At 42.5% G+C, this 24095-nt stretch overlaps 1 protein-coding gene across 1 annotated transcript in view; it reads left to right on the top strand.

Moving 5' to 3' along the window:
- The window catches only part of PREX1 (phosphatidylinositol-3,4,5-trisphosphate dependent Rac exchange factor 1), a 245342-nt gene that overhangs the window by 215578 nt on the left and 5669 nt on the right, over positions 1-24095 (top strand). The window contains exons 23-36 of the mRNA XM_081195969.1: positions 964-1125; positions 2495-2705; positions 3521-3797; positions 4089-4292; positions 13321-13409; positions 13841-13923; positions 14773-14863; positions 15330-15458; positions 18354-18395; positions 18836-19053; positions 20764-20863; positions 21904-22047; positions 22599-22713; positions 23480-23546. Of these exons, the coding sequence (XP_081052095.1) occupies positions 964-1125; positions 2495-2705; positions 3521-3797; positions 4089-4292; positions 13321-13409; positions 13841-13923; positions 14773-14863; positions 15330-15458; positions 18354-18395; positions 18836-19053; positions 20764-20863; positions 21904-22047; positions 22599-22713; positions 23480-23546 (1932 nt within the window). The remainder of the gene's footprint in view (positions 1-963; positions 1126-2494; positions 2706-3520; positions 3798-4088; positions 4293-13320; positions 13410-13840; positions 13924-14772; positions 14864-15329; positions 15459-18353; positions 18396-18835; positions 19054-20763; positions 20864-21903; positions 22048-22598; positions 22714-23479; positions 23547-24095) is intronic.

The raw sequence follows: 24095 nt of genomic DNA on the forward strand, positions 1-24095 counted from the left end.
ACAATGAGTTAAAGAAAATCTTTAAACTTACCTTTCCTTAGAAACCAGAAACATTTCTTCTAGGTGTAATTGCGAATGAATTGCCCAAGAAAGCCCACAACTTATGCAACAACCAGCAGCAAGGATAGTATATGCAAGAAATTGGAAATTAAGAGAAATCTCAGGGAAAGAACAACGGATATGTAAACTAATTGAATATGCCTAGCTTGCCAGTATGACATCTGAAATGAGAAACCAAGATGACAAATTGACAATGAGTGAGTGGGAGTACCTAGGGGGATATTTATTGGACCTTAAATATGACTTCCAGGTTAGGGGGTGCTTTGTGACCAACAGTTGACATTATAAAAGATAAGAGAGTGTGGAAAATTGGGTGAAGAACTAGTGTATGTGCAGCCAAATAATATGTATAAAGAACTGTCATGAAACGCTGGGTGGGAAGTCAAATAGATTTATTGTATATAGTATGGAAAAGAAGATGTAACTGTAAAACTAAAGAAACTCAAAAACTAGTCAGATGGCTGCAGAGATGTTGAGACTCACTGGAGGCAGATTGCAGCTGGCAAAGATTTTTTTTAAACAGTGGCGGGGGGACACACCAGAGAAAAACCTGTCATCCAACACCTCATTACTACATTATGGTTAATCAACCCCCACCTCTTCCAAAACATTCTTAGAAATCTGTCTACTTTCCACAGAAACAGCAGGCTTTCCCTCTCACTTTTTGTGGAATGAGGGTTCCACAAAAACAAAGAACAAAATTTGAGTCACCACTTGCGTTACAATTTACCTTTCTAAAGTGTTCCCTTGAAATACGCCAGGAAGCATGTCTACCTGCCCAGTTGTCATTTTTGCCTTTGGAATTGTGCAATCCTGGCTGATGTATTTCCAATGTTTCATCTGCTTAGAGGTTTATGGCCTGGTGTTCCAACCAAACAAGGTAATTGTTTTCTAATGCTTTAGATTTTGGAGGCCTTTGCTACAGATGACAGCTTCTTTGTGAGGAACTGCAGAAGGCTTATGTCCCTCAGCAATGCTGTGGTCACCATGCCGCAATTTGAGTGCCGGCATATTTGCGACACAAAATTGGAGAGCATCAGCAGAAGGGTTGCCAGCTATCAAGAGGTGAGATCATAGTACACAACGACATCGTGACACTGGAGCATAAATGGCCTCGGTCCATTTATGAAGGAGCGTCTCCACCCCCATCGTTCTGCTCGGACACTGAGGTCCAGTGCTGAGGGCCTTCTGGCGGTTCCTTCGCCGTGAGAAGCCAAGTTACAGGGAACCAGGCACAGGGCCTTCTCGGTAGTGGCACCCACCCTGTGGAACACCCTCCCACCAAATGTCAAAGAGAAAAACAACTACCAGACTTTTAGAAGACATCTGAAGGCAGCCCTGTTTAGGGAAGCTTTTAGTGTTAAATAGACTATTGTATTTTAATATTTTGTTGGAAGCCGCCCAAAGTGGTTGGGGAAACCCAGCAAGATGGGCAGGGTATAAATAATAAATTTATTATTATTATTATTATTATTATTATTATTATTATTATTATTATTATTACTATTATTATTATTATTATGGCTTTAGATTTCAAATCCCCTTTTAAGGAGGTTGGCTGGGTGTAGGTGCGCATTACGTTATGTGTTTTAAACTTTTAGATGGCTTTCTGGTTTTATTCAGATTGCAGACTAATGTCACTGTCTGATTGTGAAACACTTGCACCATATCCAGTTAAGGGCCTTCTTCACACAGAAGCAGGCTTTCCAATCCGACATCTCGGACTGGATGCACACAGCTCATTTTACAAAGCCAAGATATGATGACTGCAGATCAGACAGGAAGCAGGAGTAAGGGGATCCTATGTACCCTCCTCAACAAATAGCTGATTAGTGGGATTCTGGTTTTTTTTTTAAAATGGGGAAAAATATGAGTAGCACATATCCAGAACCCACAGCTTCATTCACAGTCTTTTGGGTCAGAGCCCCAGTTTACATTATGGGATGTAAGCATTCACCTGCTATCATGGATAGCATTTCTACATCATTTCTGGTCTCTCCTGGATTCTGTGAACATCTTGAAGCATGCAATACATAGATTTATGTAGTTATTAAGGAAATACATTTTCTGTGAATTATTGGAAAGAGGGCCACCGAGATATTTTTTTTCCTTCTGTGGGTGGAGGTGGTGATGGAAATAAGAAAAAAAAAAGGAGCAGCTGTGGTAGGTAGTTCGATTTATTTATAAGTGCATAAACCCAGGGGCAAGTACCGTATTTTTTGCACCATAACACTCACTTTTTTCCTCCTAAAAAGTAAGGGGAAATGTCTATGTGTGTTATGGAGGGAATGCCTACGGGTGGCATGCCTACGGATTTTCCTCCTCTAAAAACTATGTGCGTGTCATGGTCGTGTGCGTGTTATAGGGCGAAAAATACGGTAGTTTGTGGATTAGTGTGCTAGTACAATTGAAACATTTTTCTTTCTTTCCCTAGTTCGCAGATGAGTTGAAAACCAAGGTGAGCCCCTCCTTCAAACGAGCCACAACGGAACTTCACCCTCTGAGCAGCATGGATTTCTGCCCCACCAACTGCCACATTAACCTCATGGAAGTGTCGTATCCCAAAAACACTACCTCGGTGGCTAGGTCGTTCAGCATTCGCATCGGACGGAAGCCTTCTATTATCGGCCTAGATCCAGAACAAGGTGCTCACTATCTCTTAAGAGCTTTGCATACCCATTGGAGCAACACCCAGCTGTTGTCCAAGACCAAATTCAAGAAGAATGCTTCTGCTAAGATGCCTGGTCCCCTCTGAAGTTTTTATGAGAACATCTGACTCTGTCATAGGACACAGCGTAATAGTGGGAATAGGGTGGGTGGGGATGAACATAACTATCATGCTGCACATGACAGCCAAGCAGCCTTAAGCAAATTCCCCCCTTTTTCTGTATAGAAGGGATGGTTTATTGACTGGGAAAGAAACCTGAAAGACTTAACAAGAGATCCGTCACCATGCAAATATGGCTGCAAGGCTTGGCAGCTGTATTTAGGCAATTGAACAAGAATGGTCTTCCACTGGTGTCTGTGCTAAAACAATATGTTGTTTTGAGGCAATTTATGATAATACAAGGAGCAACTGAGATACTGGCAACAGGGAAAGGAAGGCCAAAGGTCTAGGACTAGCTCATGGTTGCTGTTCTTGCCCCAGTATTTACAGAATTTGACAGGCTTGAGTAGAGCTTTTGGCCTGCTGATAATTCCAGATAAGTAAATAAATTTCATAAGCATAGTTCTAACCTTTAGGTAAATTTTAAAGGATTTCTCTATGATGTCTACAAAGGGTCTTCTGGGGCGGGGAAATTCTTCGTAATTCCTTATTTCTTCCCATCTGTCACTTATATCTTCCCCCTTTTGGAAAACAGGTCAATAAATAACATATAAAAGAATTTGAGGTTGCTCCTTAAAAGAAGCTTTAAAGACTAAGTGCTTTTCGTAACCAGAATTTTTAAATGTTTAACAGGAAGCTTAAATCCAGTTTCATATACTCAGCACTGCATAGCCAGCATGGCTGCACCATCATGGAGATGCTTGGCGCCAGAAAATGGGGACCTCAACCCACATGGACAATATGATGGTTGCTATGGCCAAGAGAATGGAGGAACTACTCAGGAGGAGAGAGGTCTCACCTTTCTGTTGAAGCAAGAAGATCGGGAAATACAGGACTCCTACTTGCAGCTCTTCAACAAACTAGATGTAGCAGTTAAAGAAATGAAACAATACGTCTTTCAGATAAATAAGTGAGTTGGTTAATGTCTTGCCTTTAGAAATCTTTGTGCTCAGTCGGGGGGGGGGGAGAGAATCAAAGTTATGATTGAATTATAGCTCTCAACGCCCTACTTGGCTTAGCTTTAGCATGCCTTAGAGCAGGGGTTATGCAGAGCCTCCGATTAAGGTTTTAAAAGCATGGGGAGATTCACAGAGCTTCAGCCTACAGGTGTCCCCATGTATCTATAGCAGATATTACACTTCTGGCTCCTGGAGACCTTGGCTTGTTTTTCTTCTTACCATGATACATTCTACACCTCCAGGCTTTTGTCCACCATTACTGAACCCACGGCAGCAGGATTATGTGAGCCTCCCTCCATGGAGGAGATGCCCGCCACATCCTTGGTCTCGGAAGAGAGCGATATTGACAAAGTCGAGCATGGGATGAAGAAGGTTTGTTTCAAAGTGTCTGAGGAGGACCAGGAAGATTCGGGACACGATACAATGAGTTACAGAGACTCATACAGGTGGGTTCAGTGAGGCGCACTGCTCGGAAGCCATTTCACTTGGATACTGAGAAGATTATACATCCATGTATCATCAAATGAATCACATACTGCTGTTAAAACTTGTGGTATCAAGAATGCTCATGTTCTTCTCCTTGATGGTTTAATCTAGTAGCAGACTTGGGTAGTGGAGTACCTATCAGGAAGTGAAAAAAGAACCACCCCAAAATAAGTTTTTTGCATCCTTGGTGAACCCCCAGAAGTATATTTGTAAAATAAAAGAAAAATTATAGAGAGCGAGAGAGCAGAGACAGAGAAGAAAGCCCCTTGGCAACAAGATCCTAAGAGCATACAGAGTGAAGATGGTAGTTGAGAGAAAGAGAAATGTCTAAACTGCCTGAGCCCCTGACAAGTTATGAAAAGGGTCGTAGAAAGAGGGGTGGTCAGGGTTGCAGGTGTGTGACCCAGGGACCCCTGACAGCTTGTTATAACTATCCTTGAGAAGAGAGATTGTGAGTTGGGTGGAAGGAGATCTAAAAACTCCCCACAACCACCCACTCTATACATGGATGTTTCAGAAGGACAGCAAAACAAAAGGATTCATTTCCCTTTTTTCGTCCTCCAGAACGGTACCCGCCCCATATAGTTATGAAATGCTCAAAATTGGGGCCAGCAGACTATATGGCACAACTGGGGGAAATCCCTGGGAAGCAGGGGAAAATTCACCCTTTTTTCTCTTTCCGACTACTGAAATTTCCCTTTCCAAAAAGATCTGAGCAGCAGTTCTCTCTGACTATGCCACAGAATTGTATTGCAGGTTCTATTTGTTAATGAATGCATTTGAGAACATTCACTAAGCTAGAAGCAGAGGCGGTTTTAGGGTAGTCCCATCGGTTCACCCACACTGGGCGCTGGTACTGCAAGGGGCGCTGCAACAATGATGTAGAACGGAGCACGAGAGGCGGGCGGGGGGGGGGCAAATTTTAGCATCGCACAGGGCACCACTGAAATTAGAGAACCCAAAGTCCACCACTGCTAGAACTGCTTATTACATGCACGGTGATGCCTTTTTGGCTGGCGCACTTCTTTATGTCATCACAAGAAAAATGTTTGTTGCGCCCCAATCTGTGAATCCATTCCAGCAAATGTTAATGATGGCTAAATTAGGAGATTAGTCACAGCTAACCTTTATTAATATGTGTCCTTTGTTTCTTTAAATTGTGTCCTTTGTCTTATAGATATAGACACCTACCAATCTTACATTCTTATTCAAAGGGTTCTTGCACTTTGATAACAGAGCAGAATCATAACCCATATATTGCCCTTCTGTTTTGCTTGTTGTTTGTACATTACCACATTTTATTCTGGTATGACTTACCATATGGGAGGCCACTTGTAAGATTTTTGAACAAAAGTTAAATGTTTTGTGCAGTGATGCAGGATGAAGGGGAAAGCAATGGGGAATTGAAGTGACCCCAAATAGTCGCATTTTGACTAATGCTGTCCTCAGTGACACAGAATGTTCACAGCAACAGCTACCTACTAGCTAGCAATACCTTCTCACCATTTAGTACATCTGCATTGCAGGGTAGGAGGAATTTGTCCCTCTTCATAGGAAGGACATTCCATCACTCCAGACAAATTCAGTTGCTTTTCTCCATGGTCTATTTCTAATCTCATTCTGCCTTAAGAAGCTAAAATCCAAATGTTTTTAAATCTTACCAATTCCTTCTCTCCTTAAAAAGCACTCTGTGCTTAAAATCTGCTAACAAATGGATCATCGCTCCTTATATACTTAGGACTGTTCCCAAATGTACAGTAGAGTACATATGACGTGGGCCAGGCCCTAATCATTACTTGCACGGTACGAATTTAAGTGCATCCAGTCCAGAGTTCACAACAATTTGACATGGTGCACATGTCAGTCACAGGATCAACTTACAGCAGGGCCTCAGTGATCAGGCAGGTCAGGTGAGGTCAGAGGGAAGAATTTTCCTCTTTATCCAGTGAAGCATTGCAGCTGGGAAGAGGGAATCTTTTGTGGGTTTTTCAGGGGTAGACGCCTGTTAGCTTCAGACTGGTTCTGCAGCTGTTGTTTGCAGAACTGTTAACTTGTTGTCTTATGTGTACAAACACACAATCCACAGAAAACACAGACTAATTGGACTTTACAACGATTACATCTACAGCAGGATTTTTTTTGCATTACTCAGATCAGCAGGCACCAGTCTGAGGCACATGGAAGTAGACTGAATTAACCACAGCTCTGCTGTTTGGAAGATCTCACAAGAGATTTCAAGTAATGCGCTTTTTGGAGGGGCTTTGTGGTTTTGTGTCCTAAGTGGAACAATTTCTGGATCATACATTAGAAGGATAGGAGAGAACAGAATATGCTGTTTTTGAAGGGGCCACCAACCAGCTAGAGGGTTTTTCGCTGTCTAAATCATAGCCCTTCGATGAGGGCATTACGAGACTCATATACCCTTCCCTCCCCCAAAGGTGAAAACTGACAAGTGAAGAATAGCTTGGTCCCTGCCCACTTGTTCTATTTTTTTTATAATCATATTTATTAGCATTTCCAATAATAACAGAATAAGAAAAATAGAGAAGATAAAGAAAAGAAAGAAAAAGAAAGACAAATTTACATTATTGCTTTCATAACCTTCTTTCCAGGACTCCCTCCTTCCCCTCCAGACCGTATTCCCCTTTCCCTAGGTTGGTTCCACAAGCTCTCATTCCCGATTAAAACCTAATATGTTTAACCCTTTAGCCAATTTAAATTTATACAATCTTACCATCACTCCTCATCTTTAACAGAAATAGAAAAAAGATTTTCCCCCCAAGATCTGCCCCAATTTCCTTCCACGAATTCCCCCTTTTTTTAAAGAAAACATGTTAAATCAAGATACCAAAGTTATATAAAGAAATAGAAGATAAAAGATATAAGAAGATTCAAAAAGTTGGTTACATAGCCTTCGGATTCCAAGATTCCCCCTCCCTTCCCCGGTTTGAATTCCCCATGTCCATCAGTCTGTGTGTTATCGGCCTGGAGGTCTCAAGTCCACAGCCAAATTTTTCTCATTCCACCTTGCCGGTTTTCTTTAAATTTATTTGTTTTATTGATGTTTAACTTCAAAAATCCAGTCTAATAGAGGCCTTTAGTTTCCTTGGTCTTTGTTGCTCCTCCCATTGTTCTTTCCGTGTCGTAGTTGGTCCTTTGTTCTTTTTATTCCTTACTTTCTCAGGTTTCTTGTCTTGTTCAGCTGCTAAAACGTTCTTATTCCAAAATCTAGTATCTCTACAGAGGTTTGTTATTCAGGAGCAAAAACTTACGTCCAGTCCCTTCCTTTCTTCAATAGAAAATTCTATTGTCTCCTTTTAATATAAACACCTCTGTAGACAAAATAGTATTTCAGTTTTGCAGCTTTCCCAGAAGATAAGACCTGTGCACATCCCAGAGTAGTTTCCCACATACGACCGCTTGTAATGTCCCGAAACCCCTCTAGGGGGATTGCAGTAACTTTGTATCCTCTAATCCAAAAGTCAAATTGTTGTTTCTTTTTCCCCCCAACAGTTTGTATCCATATTATATCAAATTGTAACAGAATTAACCAGCAAAATACTTGTAACAAAGTCCTCTTTATATTCTCAAGATTTGACAGCTACTTTGACAGCTGTCAAATTCTCCGTCTCTCTTCGCCAGGTTCTACGAATCGCCCCGGTTCCCAGGGGGGGTTGCCTTTTCCTCTCACCCTCCACTTTTCTCCTCCAGCACAATTCTTGTAATTTCGCATCGTGGAATTAATAATTTTTATCAGCAATAAACTTCTGGATCGATCTTGGTTGCCCAGTCCTTGTTTTAGCATGTTTACAATCAGGGGGGGACTGACTTCCTTTTTAGATCGCCCCCGCTCGTGCCGAATCCGAAAAAAATTCTTTTTTTCTCCTTTTATACCCGGTTACCCAATTACTCACGGGTTGTTGTTAAAAGTCCGAATTTCCAATGGAAGAAGCCAGCGCTCTCCGTCGAATGGCATGCGGCTGCGCTCGGCAGGGGAAGCGGAGGACTCACAGCACCACGCTGCTCCCCGGCACCCGATCCGAAGCCTTTAAAAAGGCTCCTTCACGAGTCGGGAGGGCGCTATCGGTGCCAGCCGAGTCACCATGTCCACGGGCTCCGTGCCCGTGGTTTTTAAGGGTCCCCGCGTCGCCGGCGCGGCAGGACCCAGCCCCTGCTGAGCAGACTCCCTCCGGAGCTCGGAGGGAGTCCGCCATTCGGCGATGGCGCCAACCCGGAAGTCCCTCCCTGCCCACTTGTTCTAACCCGGGAATCTAAAGATGCAAGGAAGTTGCCCACTTCTCTGTATTGCTGATTGAAGGAGCAAATAAGCTAAATTCGGCTCCAGCAATATAGAGGATACAAAATGGATTTAGGCCAAGATACACAAGGTTTTCCTCCAATAGTTCCCCCTCTTGCCAGGCACACCAACAACATGAGGTAATTAATGGCGGCGGCGGCAGGGGTCATTTCATAGTAGTTAAAAAACAAACCAGTTTGAACGGGCTCTTCATCTCAATTGATTTCAATCCAATACCAGAGCTAAAATTCAAATACTCTTTATTCAGTGCTTTGTGGATCACAACAATAAGAAACTAAGGCACCTGTACAGTAGAACAGAAATTCCACCCAGCCATTCTGCAGGCAATGCTATTTTAAAGAGACCTTTTTAGCCTGATATAGGAGCATATTTATATATTCTTCAAATTGTTGTTGTTGTTTAGTCATTTAGTCGTGTCCGACTCTTTGTGACCCCATGGACCAGAGCACACCAAGCACTCCTGTCTTCCACTGCCTCCCACAGTTTGGTCAAACTCATGCTGGTAGCTTTGAGAACACTATCCAACCATCTCGTCCTCTGTCGTCCCCTTTTCCTTGTGCCCTCAAACTTTCCCAGCATTAGGGTCTTTTCCAGGGAGTCTTCTCTTCTCATGAGGTGGCCAAAGTATTGGAGCCTCAGCTTCAGGATCTGTGCTTCCAGTGAGCACTCAGAGCTGTTCAAATATCTCCTGACTTACTCCTGTCACTATGGAAATGAGTCTAGCAAATACTCAACAACTTTACTATTAGACTGCTGTAGAAAGTTAAGACTGTTTGAAACACAGCTTTGTGCATTTCAGTTCCTCAAATGTGGTTCCCTCACTCCCCGTCCCCACCCTCTGCCTTTGTAATATAGCACTATAAAACCACAGAAGTTTTCAGGTAGCTTGGAAGCGCTTCTAGTAGCTGCAGTTACAGAGAAGTCTTTTCTATTCAAGTCTGTGAACACAGTGTTCCCAGAAGACTCAGAAGAGGAAAATAGTAAAAGAATAAAATTTCAGGTTCCCCACCCCCTTACCCTGCTTTCTTGTTTTTCAGTTGGTTTCGGAAAACTGAGATAAAAAATATTTGTGTCTGGAAATCTTGTCTTAAGGCATAAGTGACCAGCTGCTTCTCATGGCATATATGTCACCTAGTGAAATATCAAACTGTTCAAGCTTTAAAATTTAACTATGTGGTATTTAAAATGTTTATGTACCACTTTGTGTAAATAAATCTTGAGCAGTGTATAATATAAAATTTATTTAAAAAAAACAAAGACGATGAATCAGTATAAAACCCCCAAATAGTGATATTTTGACAGATCACCCTGGTTGGTGCTAGAAGGGAAGCATAAAGCCCAATCGGAAGATCTACATTTGAAATGTATTTCTGGGGAGCCAGTGTGGTGTAGTGGTTAAGAGCAGTGGACTCGTAATCTGGTGAACCGGGTTCGCGCCTCCGCTCCTCCACATGCAGCTGCTGGGTGACCTTGGGCTAGTCACACTTCTGTGAAGTCTCTCAGCCCCACTCACCTCATAGAGTGTTTGTTGTGGGGGGAGGAAGGGAAAGGAGCATGTTAGCCACTTTGAGATTCCTTCGGGTAGTGATAAAGTGGGATATCAAATCCAAACTCTTCTTCTTGCCTGCTGCAGTGATTTAAGCCCTAGTCGGATGGTAGCTCTTTCTCCGATACTGGACTTTCTAATCTGGGAGGAGTAACAGGGGACCCCTTCCCCTTAAACATGCAATTTAGATGTGTTCATTTCCACATACATGTCATGCTTTAGGGTTGTTATGAGCATAGTGAACCAGGTACATTGAGTATTTCTCCTGTGTTGTTGGCAAAGGAGATGGAATTTTGTGTGAGCAGAGCTCTCAACATGACAACCAAACAAAGAAAGCTACTGAGCGGTAGCCAAAAACTGTCAAACGTTTGTAGAAAATCCCCAGCGTGTTTTGCAACCTGTGCATTAAAGAAAATAGGCCATGGCAATTCAATTAGAAGTGCTATTTCTAGCACTTCAAGTTTCCTAGTCACAGGAATTAGCATCATTTATTTCCTCTAAGAGCCGAGCATTGAACATGTAAAAAGCACATTTTGCATGGTTTAAATCCTCAGTTTTGGTTCCATAGAAAAGCTGTTGGTGGGTGGTAGGCTAATCTTTTGCTGGCAGTGTATCTTCAGGGCTTTTCTACCTACTCACAGTGGAATTTGTTTTAATGCAATAGAAATAATTTTATTCAGCTTTTCATATGACTCCTATTCCTGTGCTGGGTTTTGTTTAATGGGTTCTATAATTGAGCCTAATCTGTCCTAGATGACACAGTGAGATCAAAGGCAGATTCCCAGTGGGGCTGTCACTTGTTTCAGAATTTAAATGAAAGATTAGAGAGTTTGTTCTGTCTTACCTCTTTTAGACTCAGACGATTAAGCATACATAACCTATATAATAGCAATTCAAGAAGGAATCAAATGTGTTTTGATTGGTTAAGGTCAGAAAATGGATATCCTGGAGCTTACAAGAATGAGTAAAGCACAGCTAAGAAGATACTTAGCTGGAATTAGTCATGGTTTGTTGCACGAGATCTGATTCGGACAATCAGTTTACCTTTCATAGCCATTTGTCTCTTCCTAACATTCCTGAACATAGTGTAGTATATCCCTTTCAGAAATTAAGAGAAATAGATACCTTTGAGAACAACTTATATATTGATAGCAGAAATCAAGTGGAGCATTCTCCTTCACCCTTGTCATTTTGATTGAGATGAAACAGCTCTTGGATATCCTGTGCTTACTGCATTTATTGTTTGTGTTGTTGTTAAGCTGTTAAGATGCAGCAACTTGCAGATCTACACAGACAAAAATATCATGTCATATTTTTCTCCTGCTCATCATTTTTCAATCCCCACAACAACCCTAAGAGGAACCCTAGGAAAGGCTGAGATGCAATGACTGGCCCAAGGTGAACCCACTGAGCTTCATGGCCAAGTGGGGATTTGAACCCTGATTTCCCAGGTCCTAATCCAACACTCTGGGTATGTCTCTGTATCCAAAGAGCTAACAAGTTCTCATAAGGGCCCATTCCATAGAGAAGGCCCCTGTGGTAGTCCAGTGTATGGAGTTTCAGACTTGAATCCCACATATGTGAATTCAGGTATCACCAGACTCATGGACCTGTGGTTCCTTGGACCTTCATTTCCCATTTTCAACATGGGAGCAGAAGAGAGCCAGTGTGGTGTAGTGGTTAAGAGCGGTAGACTCGTAATCTGGTGAACTGGGTTCGATTCCCCGCTCCTCCACATGCAGATGCTGGGTGACTTTGGGCTAGTCACACTTCTCTGAAGTCTCTCAGCCCCACTCACCTCACAGAGTGTTTGTTGTGGGGGAGGAATTTAAAAAAACAAAAAAACCTTTAAGAAATGGGAGCAGAAAAGACTTCCCTTGTGGGGTAGTTTTGAGCGTATTTAAAAGATTGCAATGTTCATTTAAATAGTGTTGCATAAATTATATCCCATTCAGAGAAGGTGCCTCCAGTTGCATCTGATTGGTTTACATTCTGCCACATCAGGACCAGAGGCCAAATGCGGTCCTCCAGACCTCCCTGTCTGGTCTTTGGGATTTTCTCCAGGCCACACTCCTCAGTGGCTCTACGTCTTGGCTTCCAGAAGTGTTTTTGCCTGGCCAGAATGTGACCTTGAACTCTCATAATGCCTCTTGCTCACCTTGGTGGACAATATAAAAGGGTGTGTTTTGAAACAAACTTACTGCACAGATGTCATATTTAGATTGACTCATGCATACTCTTGCTTCTTTTCACCACTGGCATGTGACCCATTTTGACTCCTATGTAAAAGAGTAAGAATGGCTAACGAAAGTTAGAAGACAGGATAGTTATGTTAGGTTGGGAAATTAGAACTCTTTACGTATTCTGCTACTGGTTCTGCAGATTATGCTCTCTAATAAAAATGTATGTTTATGTTTAAATCTGTTCTGGTCTGGATGGATTCTATGGCAAGTATATCTCACCCAACATGCTTTGTGTGGATGTACTTGAGTATGATGATAAAACCAGAGTCCTACTCCTTTCTATAAGTTAGAAGGTGGCAGTGGCAGGTAGTTTTAAGGGAAGTCTGGACTCAGCAGAATAGCTCAGTGACTGTCCTGGTGGCCATCCAGGGATACACCTGGAAATGTCACAAAACAGGTACTGAAAACAGTGTTCCATCATTGTGCATTCTAATAAAAACTGTGTGGTTTTAAGTTAAATCTGAACATTAGAGTCAAGCAACAGAACATTGAAGCTCAATGACGAAGTCCCTGTGCTCAAAGAATCAACTAAATTTGGGTTAGAATTTGAACTTCTAACCCTTGTCTTTAGTCACCGACATGAGCTCTGGTAGCAAAGAGTAATGCTACAGTTCTGCAATCTGTCTTCATCAGTGAAAGATGAAGTATTCTAGGACAGAGTTCAAAAGTTTGCTGTCACTAAAGGATAGTATCCTCTTACTGTGTTGAGTTAGGAGGGCCATTGTCCATTGTACACTACATTAAACCCTTGGAGACAGGCAGGATAGAAATGAAAGAATGCCCTTGGATACACCCCCCCCCCCAAAAAAAAGGTGCTAACTATGCATAGCTGGAATTCTGCATATGAAGAGTTCCTTAGTTTTTACACATTTTTCTTCCAGTGAGTGCAACAGTAACCGGGACTCTGTGCTTTCCTACACCAGCGTACGGAGTAACAGCTCTTATTTGGGCAGTGATGAGATGGGATCAGGTGAGTGAATGCTGTGCTTCTATAATGAGACCATGTATGAACCATAAGCCAATTCTCCAGTAGATGCCAGTCTATTATTCAGCTGCTCACTTGTGTTTTGTTAGTGTTCCCATAGCAACCACCCTCCTTGCAGACTTATGGATCTAAAAAAACCCATGTCATTCACTATGTCCAAGTGGAAATAGAAACTTCAAAAATCAGTTGGGTCGTCTTGTTCATCTTGGTTCTTAGAGCACTTTCAGTTCTCCTTTCCTTTTCACCCCTTCAGAAAGATAGGAGGGCGGTTGATCACAGCCTAAAGTAGTTGTAATTGAAATTGCTGTTGTCATTATATATCAAATTCCTAAGATAGGCATTTGCTCCTGACATTCTTTCCATTGCAATATATTTGCATGAGAACAAGCCCAAAGTTTTACTGTTCTTACCATTAGGTGATGAACTCCCCAATGACATGAGGATACCTTCAGACAAACAAGACAAACTGCATGGCTGCCTTGAGCATCTATTTAACCAGGTGAGTGACACAAATGCTTATGATGTAGAACAGGGAACTTCACTGCTTTTGCCATATTCTCTTAGAGTGCGTGCTCTTCCAGATGCTTAAAAAGGTAAAGGTAAAAGGACCCCTGACCATTAGGCCCAGTCGTGACTGACTCTGGGGTTGCGGCGCTCATCTCGCTTTATTGGCCGAGGGAGCTGGTGTACAGCTTCCAGGTCATGTGGCCAGCGTGACTAAGCCGCTTCTGGCAAACCAGAGCAGCATACGGAAATGCTGTTTGCCTTCCCGCCGGAGCGGTACCTATTTATCTACTTGCACTTTGACGTGCTTTCGAACTGCTAGGTTGGCAGGAGCAGGGACCAAGCAACGGGAGCTCACCCCGTAGCGGGGATTCGAACTGCCGACCTTCTGATTGGCAAGTCCTAGGCTCTGTGGTTTAACCCACAGCACCACCCACATCCCTTCCAGATGCTTAGGAACCAGTAATGTTGATTAGCAATTGGATGCTCTTTTCTTGACATTCTCTGTGATGGGGTTCAACAAATATTCTGTTGCTCATTCAGGCCACGGCTCATCTAGTTGGCTTCATCTGGAGTGCCTGAGAGCATGACAGTTGTCTTCGGTTGTTTGCCCCCAGCACTTGGTGTTCAAAAATATACTCCCTCTGGTCTTGGATGCTTCATTTAGCTATTGTGATTTGGGGAGGGCATGGGGCACACATGGGGGAAGGAGCTGTGTAAGCAGAAATTATTGCACTGATGGGATGTGTTACCACCCATGATTTCCCTTAGAGAAAAAACAAAAAACACCTCTCCGGAAACTCTTGCAGAATTTTCAAGACTCACTAAATGTACTTCTTTGCAGGTGGATGCCATCAATGCCCTTCTCAAAGGACCAGTAATAAACAAGGCTTTTGAAGAAACAAAACATTTTCCAATGGACCACAGTTTACAAGGTAAACTTGCCAGAACATCATGTGTCCAGGATCTTGCTTTTCTCAGAACTTTACATCTGGGTCCAGACGCAACTTGCTCAATCTCCAGCTGTTTCCCTCCTTCCTTCCTTCTGATGTGTGAATTCGCTCCTCCTTTCTTGAGAGCGGGGATAGGAAAACCTGGAATGTGATTGACATCACATCATGTTACAGGGGAGATATAGAAGGAAAAGACACTGTGCTGCTACTCTCAGTGGTAGCAATTAATTCCTCATAAGATCCAGTTTCCAGCCCTATTGTAATTTTATTATTTGTATTCCACCCATATGACAGGGTTTCCCCAGCCAATCTGGGCAGCTTTAATTTTTCATCAGAGCCAACTTTTCAGAGAGCTTGGTTGGGATTAGCACAGTATGCAGTCAGGTGCTGTTTTGAACTACTCTGGCATTGCTCAATTGCCCGGCCTAAACTCCCTCTTCTTCTGCAGAATTTAAGCAGAAAGAAGAAACCACAATTCGGAGCAGGAACAAGATTCAAATCAGCATCCAAGAAGATCCCTGGAACCTTCCGCTCCGCATCAAGAACCTTGTGGAGACCATACAGAAATATGTGGAAGGTCTGTGAAAAGGGATGCTGGGGGGAAAGCTCTTTGGTTTATTCTAGTATTATGAAAAGGGTAGTAGAGTGACCAGAGATTTATCTGGGCTACTTTTATTGCAAATCTGGGTTTCTACCCATTGGGCTGGATCAGTTTTGGGTGGGTTCTGAGCGTGCACCCTTTGTACCGACATGAGCTGAAAACATTTCTGATGAGACATAATTGGCCTGTGTTTAGCAGATGGATATTTCTAACAGATGAGAATTGTTCCCTATAGGCAATCCAAGTAGAGATATTTGATGTCCCTCAGGAGGTTGTGAACTATCCTTCCTTGGAGGTTTTTAAGCAGAGGTTGGATGGGCATCTGTCATGAATGCCTTAGCTGAGATTCCTGCATTGCAGGGGGTTGGACCAGATGACCCTTGGGGTCCCTTCCAACTTATACAATTCTATGATTCTATGTACAGTGGTGCCCCGCAAGACGAATGCCTCGCAAGACGGAAAACTCGCTAAACGAAAGAGTTTTCCGTTTTGGAGGTGCTTCGCAAAACGAATCTCCTATGGGCTTTCTTCGCAAAATGAAAATGTCTTGCAAGTTCCTGCGGTTTTTTCCCCTCCCCCCCTTTTTCTAAGCCGCTTATCTGCTAAGCCGATAAGCCGCTAAAAGCCGCCAATAGCGCTAATCCGCTAATCCGTCAATGGGCTTGCTTCGCAAGACGAAAAAACCACTAGACGAAGAGACTCACAGAACGGATTCTTTTCGTCTTGCGAGGCACCACTGTATATCTGAAACTGACACACCTCATAAGTCAGGCTCACAATAATTCCTTGGTTAGATTCCATCTAATTTTTCATTGGAATACGCTGCTCAAACTTGACTATGTGAATTTCCCCAGCAAAATCCTCCATCAGAAGAGGAAGTGCAAGGGCAGTTCTGGACAAGCACCCTGGCTGCCGAATAATGTCATAATCCCTTGACTACATTCGTTTTTTGCTCATTGTGAAGTAAACTTGGGGAGTTCCCATGTTGAGCCATTTCCCTGACATTGAAATGGTCTGTGTTTTAGTCTGAATAAGGAGAGTAGTTCTGATCTGCTTTCATTAAGAAACACAAAAATTTCTTCAAGCTGAAGAGTTTGTTGAGTCTAGAACCCCATTGAGGCACCCAAATGAATATGTGACGACTTGAACTGTTATTGGGGGCTGGATATGCAGACATGTCTTGCCCCCAGCATCCTGCCTTCAACACTTTGTGGGCAAGAACTAGGTAAGAGACATAAATCAGAATACAGAGTAGCTTCAGGTGTGTTTGATTCCAAAATTTTAGTGCGAACTGTACTTATGATGGGATGTTTAACATTTGGACCACCAAATGTTGTTGAAGTCCAGGTCTTATCACACCCAACTTGCATGGCCAATGGTCAGGGGTATTGGGAGTTGCAGTTCAATGTCTGGAGGACCAAAGATAGGCTCCACTGACTTAGACCATTACTTCCCCAAGTTTCTTAAATCTCCTCAAACATTAGAGTAAATAAAGGTAAAGGGACCCCTGACCATTAGGTCCAGTCATGGCCAACTCTGGGGTTGTGGTGCTCATCTTGCTTTATTGGCCGAGGGAGCTGGCACACAGCTTCTGGGTCATGTGGCCAGCATGACTAAGCCGCTTCTGGCGAACCAGAGCAGCGCACGGAAACGCCGTTTACCTTCCCGCTGGAGCGGTACCTATTTATCTACTTGCACTTTGACGTGCTTTCGAACTGCTAGGTGGGCAGGAGCAGGGACCGAGCAATGGGAGCTCACCCTGTCGTGGGCTCTGTGGTTCAATCCACAGCACCACCTGCGTCCTCATAGGGGCTTAAACAGGGGAGGGGTCTGGGGTGTACACATGCCCTGGGCCCAGTGTCCTGGCCAGAGGCAGAGACAGCGTGGAGCCTGCACGTGCTCAAGCCACTGCGTCCCTCCCAGGAGAGATGTGTGGCTTGGGCACTCTGCAGGCCCTGCAATAAGTGCTGCCCGGCCTTTTGTCACCGCCCTCAGTGGTGACAACCGGGTGGCCCGCACCCACCTCACCCCCTTCCTCCGCCCCTGGTCCTGGTACGCTGATTCCACTTCACACATTGAGCTGAACATGCTTACAGGAACTTGTAATGCACAAAGATATAAAGTGCCACCAGCATGCATAGGGACACTGAGGGTGGGCCTCATGGGTACAGTTTGCTACAGTATTTTAGATTTAATCAAGCACCCTTGGAGCTGCCCATGATCTCTGACTTTTGCCTCCTTCCTAGTTTGTGCACGTGAACAATTGTTTTCTTGGGGCTAGGATTTGTCAGGGCTCCAACCTGGAACTTGTTTTTGGTGCAGTTGCTGAATGCTGGCAACTTATGAAGTGATTTCAAAGAGTATGTGCAGAGCAACTTCTCCTTCCCATTAAGTAACCATATCTAGCCCATGCATAGCTGAGAAAAAGGAGCAAGGCCTTCTAGATCAGTGTCCCCAGACTTTCACCCTCAGCCTTGAGAATTGCTGGGAGTTTTGATGGACCACATAAAAGTTTTTTTCCTGCCTGCTGTAGCAATTGCAATGTGCTGTGCTAAATGGCTGCATGATTTTTAATTGCATTTTCATTGCTTCTTTAATTTAGTACGTTGTATTTTATCGTATTACAGTTGGAATATATGGAATTCAACAGAATTCAATTTATAAGTGCTCTTCACTGACGAGCTGCAGACCAACTAAATGAAGCTTATGGACCTCAGTTTGGGAACTCCTGTTCTAGGCTAAGGGGTGCCATTCCCAAGTCTGCTTGTATTTCAACATCACTTACTGGGACTCAGCACTTAGCTAAGGGGAATGTGATTATGCTCGTTTTTGTTTTTGTTTTAAAAAAGTATTTTTTTCTTTCCTTTCTAGATGGCAAGAACCAGCTGCTTTTGGCATTGCTGAAGTGTACAGGTAAAGCAGCTCCTTGATTTGCTATTGTTTGCAAATGACCCCTTAGGTGCTATAGGGACAGGTGTGCAATTACCAGAACCTTTTCCTTCTGTTTCAGAGAAAAAGTCATTAAACGTTAAACACTGTAAATTTGATAGTGCTGTGGTGTTGGCAGAACAACAGTTATTATCCTTGCATATCACGTCAGTGATAACTGGACACCCTTTTATAGGCCAACAGTCCTTCCGTTCCCATGTGCTCTGTGTTGCTGTGGGAAACTGAGCATTCCTTTGGGGGGGAAACATGGATGTAGATTGGAAGCTTTCGCTGGGTTACTATGGTGCACCTTACACAGTGCATATGAAGAGAATAGGAAATATGGAACCTTTGTTGGGCATTGGGCTCATGCCATGAAGCAAATGATAACTCCTGATTCCTGTGTGTTCTCCTTTCTCTCCCAGACACTGAGCTGCAGCTGAGACGAGACGCGATTTTCTGCCAGGCTCTGGTGGCTGCCATTTGCACGTTCTCCGAGCAGTTACTGGGGGCTCTCAACTACAGATACAATAACAACGGGGAGTATGAAGAGAGCAGCAGGGAAGCCAGCAAGAAGTGGTTGGAGCAGATAGCGGCCACGGGGGTGTTGCTCAACTACCAGTCTTTGCTCTCCCCCTCTGTGGTAAGGGAGGACTACAGTTTGCCAGCTAAATAAATAAGGAACTTTACAGTCTTCTTCTTACTCATCTCCTGACCAGGTTGTTCTGCCTGCCCTGGTTACATTTTAAGGCTGTGAGAAATTTGAACTGCCTTTATTTGCTGTATATTATTGTTTCCTTTAAACATAAATGGGCCCTGGGAATGTTCTCTTATGCTACTGTGAAGGAGGCCTGGGCCAACTTTTGGTTCAAAATCTGTGCCAACTCGCTTTAGTGCTCCTAAGATGTGAGAAATATAATGGGCATGTACACGTCCTGTGAATTTGTTTTGACGGGTTGCATGTTGCTTATTCACGTGGTTCTTCAGAACCCACGTGCATTCCAATCTGAGGTGGGTGGTATTGCGACAGTTTTATTTGTCCAGGGTTTGTCTGAGAGATAACCAGCTGCAAAGCAGAACAGAGTTAACTTTTATTTTTTTAATCAAAAAGAAAAAGAAAAATTACAAACATCAAATTCAAAATTCATATTTGTTTTCTAACATAAGCCTATTACATAGTTATCTAAATTAAAATATACCTAATTACTCTAGACTTCTCTTTGCTATATATAAATACAACACAATTGGAAATTTTATATTATAAATTTTATATTATAAATAATATTATCAATTCCCCTATACCCCCACTCCCCTTCACCCTTGTGTGATCTCAATTTTTTACTTCTTCTGTCTTATTGTGTTGTTATAGTTTAATAATTGTTCAATTGATTCTTTTATTATTTCCTTGCTTACCCCTGCACGTTTTACACAGATAACTTTTAATAGTTAAGAGGGAATTTTAGTAAATGCAGATCAGTGGAAGAGTGTGTGCTTTGCATGCAGAATGTTCCAGATTCAATACCTGACATTTTGAGGCAAGTCTGGAAGTCCTCTGTTTGAAATCTATGAGCACCACCAGTCACATGGACCAATAATGGTCTGATTAAGAATATGTCAGTTCTTACATTCCAAACCTTTTAAAAACATAAACAACCCCCCCCCCCCCGCATTACAAGTTGTTCTCAAAGTACAGGAGGCCTGTCTCGTCTGGCTTTGGGTCACTTCTGGGACAAAAAAGTAAGATAGATGCACATGTGCAGTTAGACTAAAAGTGGACCCCATGTTGCAGGTAGTACTAAAAGGTGGGCTCTGCGTCTGAAAAGGTTGAATACTGGTGCTGCGTAGAGAGCACTGCAGGAAAGGCAATGACGGGTGGCAAATTGTGTGGTGTCTTCTGTCCTCTGCTGGCGAGAAGCTGTATCTTGCGTTGCATCAAATGTGTGTGCAAGGGAGAAGTACACATCAAAAGCAGGAAGATGGAAGAGGGAAGCGTGGTTAGGCTATATAGATGGGATATATGGAAATGGAATACCTTGAAAAATGATGCTAAAATTATGGCTGGAAGGATAGTCATCATGTTTTTAGCATAGAAATTGGTACTTCCTTGTTTGCTGGAATATTTTTCATTTTCAAAGAACAGTGATGTAGGGAAATTAAATATGCAATGTAAAAGATGGGATGAGATGCAGCCTTAACCAAAATCATGTGGCAGAAAACACCCTTTAGCTGATACTTGTGTTGCTTAAGTTTTAGGGGGGAAATCTTTCTTCTCACGATTCCTTGGGAAAGGGGTATGTGTGTTCTTATTTGCAGTCCGTCTAACTTTCCCTATTTATTTATTTTTCTTAATCAGAAAGAGGAACGAACCATGCTGGAAGATATTCAAGCCACTTTGTCAGAGCTGGACAAAGTTGCTTTTTATTTCAGACAACTGGATGAGTGTTTCGTTGCAAGTGAGTTCATGCCTTTTATTTGTCCCTTATTTCCCCCACATCTTTGGTTTTTTTCCTGCAGTGCACTGACATGTCTCCTGTGTGTCCCATTGACTTAGTCCACAAAGACTGTGGACTTGCACTAAAAACTGCAAAAGTTGCAATTTTGGCTAAAACCCAGCAAGAGCGTTGCTAATCTTTTAAATGTATTTATTATTATTATTATTATTAAATGTTATTAAATACAGAAAAAGAAAAGAATATCAAATAAGAAAAGAAATAGAGAAACAAATTTCATACATATACACATGAACATAATTATTTTTACATCTGTAAAGCAATATTCAAAAAAGAAGGGGAAAAAGAGAATAAAAGAAGAAAGAAAAGTTAAAAATAGAAATTTAGAGAATAGCAAAGTGTTCACCATAAACAACAATTTCAGATGTATACTTGCATACAATTTTATATTTCCATCTTGCAAAATATCAGTCTTAATTAAAATGTTTTAAAAGACTTCCACCGTTTACGCCGCACCTCTTTTATACGTCACCATAACCTCTGTTCTTCATATCCTTCCTGCAAGTTTTCCTTAATTTCTCACTTTACATTCTTTATATTCCTCACAAGATTAGTCCAAACACAACCAAATTTTGGTAGTTGAGCCCTGGTTTTGTAAGTATTCATTTAGACAATCCCACTGTTTCTTGACCATGTTCTTGGGTTTTCTCTTTATTAAATCCATCAGTTTAGCTAACTCCAGATAATCTTTTAAATGTAATTTAATTCAACTCTTTGCTTTGTTTTGTTGCTGGTTGTTTTATAATGTTGGTACTATAGTAATGAAGTAGAGCGTGAACAGGGCATGTTTTTTCCACCAGTAACCACGCCTCTCATATGAGCTGGATTAGGAGGCAAGAGTGATAAGACAGAGGGTGGAACTTTCTGGAGAGCTTAGGCCACAGTACCTCTTATTGCACAGTGACAACTGGTCATTGAAAAACAACAACAATTCTCTCTAAAAGCTCATTCAGTCTCCAACACCTGTCTTTTTGTTCCCCCAGATACCCATGTCTTCTACCATGTTGAAGGCAACAGGCAGGTTTTGAAGGTTTTCTTCTACTTAGACAGCTACTACTTCTCCAAACTGCCTTCCCGGTTTCAGAACGGAGGGAGCCTGAAGCTGCATGCTGTGCTTTTCACAAAAGGTACAGGTGAAATTCTGTTTGTTCGGTTTTTTCCCTTTAAGCCACTGACTATAATGTAATTGGGGTGGATGATGCTCGTAATTGAGCCTTATGTGATAAAGATGAATGTTGCCCTCAGCTCTTGGCTTTCTGGCAGCTTATTAAATCTGCATGGCAAAGTCTGAGACAGTGTAAATTAAATTTAAGGAAGCTTAAATCTAATCTGAAGCAAGTAAATATGCCAGTTAGAAAACCGTTTCACAATGCTGACAGGATGAGGGTAAGCATAGGGTCAGGCACATTGAGCTTATTTTGTAATCTGCACATATGCATGAGCCTTCCATGTTATTGGACTCTCAGTCTCGGCACACCATCTGTGAAATGGGTGCAATGGCAACATGCCTCATGGGGCCATGGTGAGGGAGAATAAAGATCAGGATTGTAAACCACTTAGCATTCTAAGAAGTCTAGTGTACTTTCACATTGTATAATAGTGGTGGTGGCAGAAGAAATAACAGAAACGGGTGAGCTTTATAATGAATACATGATGTTTTTCATGAAAATCATTTCAGCCCTTGAAAATCTGGAAGGCCAGTCCCAGCCAAATGGTTCCTCTCTAGAAGAGCTCCAGCAGCAAATTAATTCCACCTCTCTTGAGAAGGTGCAGCAGTATTATCGCAAACTCAGGTATTGTGGCATAAAAAGAATCTTGTTTGTACTCAACATTATTATTGTTATTAAGATTACATGGTAGCATACATGAAGGCCGGTCCCTGCCCCAGGGTGCTTGCCATCTGAGCCTGTTCATTTGAGAGAAAATCCATACATTTGAACTGAGATTTTCTTAATTCAAGTTTTGTTTGGGTGTTAAATAAAAGAAAGAGAACCTTTTAAATGTACATAGTACAAAAAGAAAGAAAGCAATTGGAGACGGGACGCAAATGTTCTAGTAACTGATTCTGGTTTTATATGCTGGTTTGTAAACAGCACTTTAAACCATCATTTCTGAATTTGGATGGCATGCCATAGTATGGATTAACAAGGCCAGGATATAAGCATGGAAGCCAGATGGCGGAAGGGAGAATGAAAAGTGAGGGCAAAGCTCATTCTCAGGCCAATAAAACATGATTTATTGGTCCCAAGATTGTAATGTGCGAATGGGGTCATAGTTGTTTACCTGACATTTTGTGGGGGGAAACCCTACACCATGAACCCTTTAAAAGAGTAGGAGAAACCAGTAACAGCTTCTGACTATGAGCCGGACCATGTTTAATGGAAGTAAAGAGTCTTATAATTCTGGCACCATATCTTGGGCCACAGAAACATATTTGATAGGCCACATCTAGCCTTCCGTTGACTTGTTCCTCAGCCATGCCCCTTAGGAAGAAACATCTTATAGGAATGCTTGAAACTAGATGACCACAGCCTAATACAGCTTGCTTCTTACTTTCAGGACATTTTACCTTGAGAGATCCAATCTGCCTACAGATTCCAACACCACAGCTGTGAAGATTGATCAGGTACAGAAACCACACTTCTTGGCATATGTGCAGTAAGTGCAAACTTCCAAACCGAGCTGAGGTCAGGAGCAACCAGTGCTCCTTATTTCTAGGAGAAGCTGGCTGTGCACAGCACTGGTTGGCTGGCCCATCTGGCAGTCACAAAGCCACTTCTCTCTTGGCTGCAGGAGTATGGGATCGGTGAGCAGGGGTGAGCAGGCTGCAGGAGTATGGGATCGGCTAGGTTTTTTACTAGAACCGTGAGAGCCAATATGCTTGCCTGGAGCATGGAGAAGGGTCATAGGAATCCACATTGGAGTCAGAGCCTGGAATATATATGATGGTAGAGGAGCAAGGACAGAGGGAAGCAGACTTCACATGGCAAAAGCCACACCTGGCGGAGATCCATCTGCCTTAGGCAGCCCTAAATCTAATATGAACCCCATTAGTTCATATCTGCAGTTTCTCAAACGTCCTCTGGACCTCCTCACACATTTAAGTGCTTCAAGTGTACATTTAAAAAGGTAAAAGGTAAATTTGACAAACGAACAGTAGCCACAGATCCCTTTT

Source organism: Podarcis bocagei (assembly GCF_964188305.1).
Source record: "Podarcis bocagei genome assembly, chromosome: 5".
In the NCBI taxonomy this organism is placed as follows: Eukaryota; Metazoa; Chordata; class Lepidosauria; order Squamata; family Lacertidae; genus Podarcis; species Podarcis bocagei.